Raw genomic sequence first — 4560 nt, forward strand, 5'->3', positions numbered from 1 at the left:
TGTGGTCAGAACTGGGAGAGCAAATGGAGAAATGGGTTATGTTTTTTTCTGGCCCTTGGGAACGGGTCCCAGGCTTAACCCCTGAGCTGTAAATTCCCGGGCTCTTCTCTAGCCAGGAGATGCTGGGAAATACTGAGCGGAGCTGATTGTATCACAGGGATCACAGAGTTTTCCAAGGCTTTCCAGAGATCTGCATCTCACCCCCCTACCCTTTGGGATCAGGAAGGGCGGAGAGCAGTGACCCCATGCTCTTGATGTTCATGGCTTTTTCTGCCCATAAAGTGCATGCTCGTCAGCCTTGCTGTTGTTTCCCCGTGCAGGGAGTCATGGTTCCAGGACTCGGGATCTTTGCTGCGGTCCAAGAGGAGTTCCACAGCAAAGAACTGGCGGTTCCAGTTAGAAGACCCGTCTTCGAGTTGGACATTGGGGTGATATGGCTGAAGGAGCTCCAGTCCCCCAACGACATCATCCCTGGTGAGAAGGCAGCAGCCATCGTCCCCCTCCCTGACCGTATCCAGCCAGGTGTGCTCTCCCTGCTCTTTGGAAATGGCTGGGAGCAGCTGAGAATTGTCTGCAAAGCTCGGGGTGCAGCGTGAGTTCCTCCAACAGGAACCACAGCCCGAGAGCTGTTTCTCCGAAGGACCTTTCCTCTGGGCTTTGGTGATGAATGTTGCATGGGAATGTGGCTTGCTGTGGCAGTGAGGATCTTCCTTCTCCTTGCAGATGATGTCAAGATTGAGCCGCTCAACTATCGGCAGCTCGGGGGCGCCATCGGCATCTCAATGCACAGGGTGAAGCGCTGCGTACAGGAGACCGTTCTCTTGTATTGGCACCTCCTGAAGAGCAAGGCTGACGTCTCCTTCTTCTTCAAAAACATTGGTGTCATGACATGCCGGGACAACTTCCTCTGCATGAGGTTTTTCCACAGCTGCATCGAAACGCTGGAGAGCAAATCCAGCATAATTGCAATGCTCCACAGTGTAAGTTGAGGAGGTTTCGAGGGTGCACCATCAGCTCACAAATGGCCAGCCTGGCTGTGGCTGGCCAGTCAAAGGCATTTCCCCATGCTTGCCCCCGCGGCTTTCTCCACTGGGAAAGAGATTTCCTGGATCTCTGCCCCTGCAGAAAGCCTGGCAGTGCTCTTGCATGGCCCCAGTATTTTGCCATCCAGCTCCTTCAGAGCAGAACAAAGCTCTGATGTTCATGGAAGGGGCTTTGGCGTTGAGCAGCTTTCTCTCTTGGTATGGGAGCCAGGCTTGCTTCCTGTCAGCAAAAGCCATGACAAAATGGCCTTGGCAAGCCTCCAGCAGGTCTGTGTCCCTTTGCAGAGAACTTGGCCAAAACACTACGCTGACGTGGGGCCAGAGACCATCGCTGATGGGATCCACATGTTCCCGAGGTGAGTGCATTTCCTCTGCAGCACTTGGCCGGCCAGGAGACAGGCTTTCTTCCCAACTCCTCCTTTGGAACGTGCCGTGCTGGGTCTCCGTGCTGAGCAGCCAGTCGGGGAGAAATCCTGGCAAGTGTGGCTCCCGCTTCACTCCTGCTGCCTTTTGGCTGTTTGTGTCTTCTCCCGGAGTGATGGGGATTCATGGCCGCATTCCTGGTGCCCAACCTGTCCCGATTCCCATTAGAGAGAACGGACTGCACGTGGAGAGGAAATTGAGCTACGTGTGCTGGTCTGGCACGGCCAGGAAGGAAAAGGGTGCCAGGCTTTGCTCAACCCATAGATAAATACCACCGACCAGCTGCGGGGGGTAGCAGGCCGTCTTTCTTCAAGGGCTGTCATTCTTTGTTTCCAGGTTTCAACTGACCGTGAAAATGAGCAGAGAAGAGGCTGCTGCTTATGGAGCGCGGAAGATGAGTAGAGGTGAGGGAACGGGTCCCAGCTGCAAGGAGACGGACGCTGTCCCATGCATGGTGACTGCATTGTGGTTCTCATGCTGTGCCCGTGGGGCTGCTCTGAAAAGGTTCTTCCTTTTTTGGTTGTAGTGGGCCCTGACGGCAGGCTGCTGAGGAGGCAGAAGTCAGTTCTCCCACCCATGCTGTTGTTCTTCGAGTCAGACTCAAGGCAGCAAGATGTGGCCAAGAAGCCTTCTGCCAGGTGAGAGCCTTGGGCGAAAAGAAGGAGACGCGTGCGCTCGTGGGGGAGCGGCCTCTCCTTTAAACATGCCAGCTTGGGGCACACAGAAAGGCTTCTGACACACGTGTGTCCCAGGGAGAGCCGTTCTCTCCAGGGATGGCAAGCGTGCAGCATGATTGCCAGAGGCAGGCACACCAGCTTCATGTCCCACCCTGGTCCCAGATGGTCCCTGGTCCCTGCGGGATCTGAACAGTGATCCCTGTTGATGGCAGAAGCTCTTCTCCCTTCTGGGGTCTCTCCACATTGCACCAGAGCCCATCTTTATGGCTGTGGGAGACTGGGGGGAGACCAAGGTGCCCTGGTCTCATGCAGACTCCTCTTGTGTCTGTTTGCAGCGTGCTCCCACCATGTGCAGGCAGCTCCCGCGGGACAAAGAAAGCAGGGCAGAAGGAAGCGTTGACTGCTGCCCAGACTCGCGATGCGCTCCCTGCGACTGACGACAATAAAAGAGTGCTGCAGGTACTGTGCTGCTTGAGACTGCACAAATGATAGAATCATAGAGCCATAGAAAAGCTGGGCTTGGAAGGGACAGTTCAGATCAGCGAGTTGCAATCCCCTGCTGCAGGCAGGGACACCTGTCTCTAGACCGGGTAGCTGTAAGCCCAGCCTGGCCTGGAGCGCTTCCACTGGCAGAGGCGAGGAGCAGGGGCGTGGAGCTGAAGGAAGGCCCCAGGGGCTGAGGCTGATCCTGTATGCTGCCGTGTTTCTGCAGGAGCTCCGGGAAGCGTCTGCATCACGGATTACAGAAGACAGCATGAGGAGATTGAGGCCCATGTACCGGAATGAAATAGAGAAGGAACGGGCAAAAAGGGCGGCTTGCGATGTGTGGAGTGCTGAGAAGGACCAGCACACGCAGCAGGTACCATCAGGGATCGACCCTGTTGACAGCAGCTGCCATCCTCTGGGCCAGGGTGCGAGCTCAGCAGGGCTCAGGGGCACCAACTGGCACGGCAGGGGCTGGCCTGCTCCTCCCTGGGAGGAGAGCCCGTGGTCTGGCAGGGCTGAATCTTCTGCTTGCCAGGGCCTGCGTCAGGGCCCTTGACAGAGGGGCTCTGGCAAACAGCCCTGTGCTCCCAGCCAGTGTGCTGACACTGTCTCCTCTTTGCAGCGCTTTGCCAGGGTAAGCATGCATGTTCCGCATCCTCCAGCCCAGCCCAAGGGACAACAAGTGAGGAATAGGTGGAGGAAGGATGTGGAAGCTGTGCCAGGAGATAGATTGGGAGCATCGACCAAGCTGGTACTGCATGCTAAGTAAGTGTGTGCGGACTCTGTTGGCCGCCTGTGACAATGCTTTAGCTTGGGGACAGGCACAGCCCAGGCCAAAAACTGCTGGCGGGGTGCAAGGCTGGGACCCAGGGTAGCACGGGGGTGCGGGGCAGGGAGAGGGGAGAGGCAGAGGGATGACTTTCTCCTCCTGTTGCAGCCTCCTTCCCCCACGAGCGGCTCAGGTGCTGCAAAAGTTGGAGCCGCACATCCATCGACAAGAGTCTTTTGCCGGCAGAGCAGAAAGAAACCGTAAGAAACTGGAGCTGAAGCGGCAGCTCCCCTGGTAAGCTCCATAGGCAGCAGATCCTGAGAGTCGGGCTGGAGCCCGGCCTGCACTACTTCCCTGCACTCAGCCCCTAACGCTCTGTGCACTGTTCTTTTCACCTCCCCAGTGCTCGATGCTTGCGCCACTCCAGAGGGGAAGGTGCTGGCAACAGTGATGACCACAGTGGAGTTCCTGGCACGGGGGCTGGGAAGATGTCCAGCCTTCCACCTCTAAATGGAAAACCATAAAGCAAACGCTCATAGAATGGCCTGGGTAGAAAAGGACCTTGCAGATCATCCAGTTTCAACCCCCCTGCTATGTGCAGGGTCACCACACCAGGCTGCCCAGAGCCACATCCAACCTGCCTTGAATGCCTCCAGCGCTGGGGCATCTACCACCTCTTGGTAGACTTTTCCAGCGTATCACCATCCTCCCTGTGAAGAACTAATATCTAACTAAATTCAACCCCCATTTCACAGTGTAAGCCCAGACCCCCTTGTCCTATCACTAAACACCCACCCTCATTTACTGCCATTCCCTGTCCAGTTTATATCCTCCCTTCAAGAACTGGAAGGCCACAATTAGGTCTCCCCGGAGCCTTCTCCTTTCAAAAGTAAACAAGCCCCAGTTCCCTCCACCTTCCATCAAAGGAGAGGTGCTCCAGCCCGCCCACCATCTTAGTGGCCTCCTCTGTATTCCATCCATGAGCTCTGCGTCTTTCTTGTACTGGGGCCCTAGACCTGGACGCAGTAATCCCAATATAAATAAAGAGAATTGGCATTATTTCCAATCTATCAGTGTGCTGGTGTTGTGTCTGTCCCCACAACCTAACGTCAGGAAGCTCAAGCTGTGCTTTTAGAGAGAAACTGGGGCAGCAATGAGAGCT

At 56.0% G+C, this 4560-nt stretch overlaps 1 protein-coding gene across 1 annotated transcript; it reads left to right on the plus strand.

The window, feature by feature from the left end:
- Positions 1-287: 287 nt before the first annotated feature.
- LOC146753832 (uncharacterized) lies at positions 288-4560 on the plus strand. Its single transcript, XM_085528660.1, has 10 exons — positions 288-474; positions 724-980; positions 1329-1399; positions 1803-1870; positions 1993-2104; positions 2479-2602; positions 2856-3002; positions 3252-3394; positions 3567-3692; positions 3802-4560. The coding sequence occupies exons 1-10, from the start codon at positions 327-329 to the stop codon at positions 3920-3922; spliced, it is 1317 nt and encodes a 438-aa protein (XP_085384786.1). The 5' UTR covers positions 288-326; the 3' UTR covers positions 3923-4560.

The sequence above is a fragment of the Coturnix japonica genome, chromosome Z (genome assembly GCF_054131305.1).
Source record: "Coturnix japonica strain WE chromosome Z, WE-NBRP24, whole genome shotgun sequence".
NCBI classification, from domain to species: domain Eukaryota; kingdom Metazoa; phylum Chordata; class Aves; order Galliformes; family Phasianidae; genus Coturnix; species Coturnix japonica.

Coding starts and splice junctions, on each gene's coding strand:
- LOC146753832 (XM_085528660.1), top strand. CDS start 327: ATGGTTCCAGGACTCGGGATCTTTGCTGCGGTCCAAGAGGAGTTCCAC. Junction 981..1,328: donor TAATTGCAATGCTCCACAGT/GTAAGTTGAGGA, acceptor GTCCCTTTGCAG/AGAACTTGGCCAAAACACTA. Junction 3,395..3,566: donor AAGCTGGTACTGCATGCTAA/GTAAGTGTGTGC, acceptor CTCCTGTTGCAG/CCTCCTTCCCCCACGAGCGG.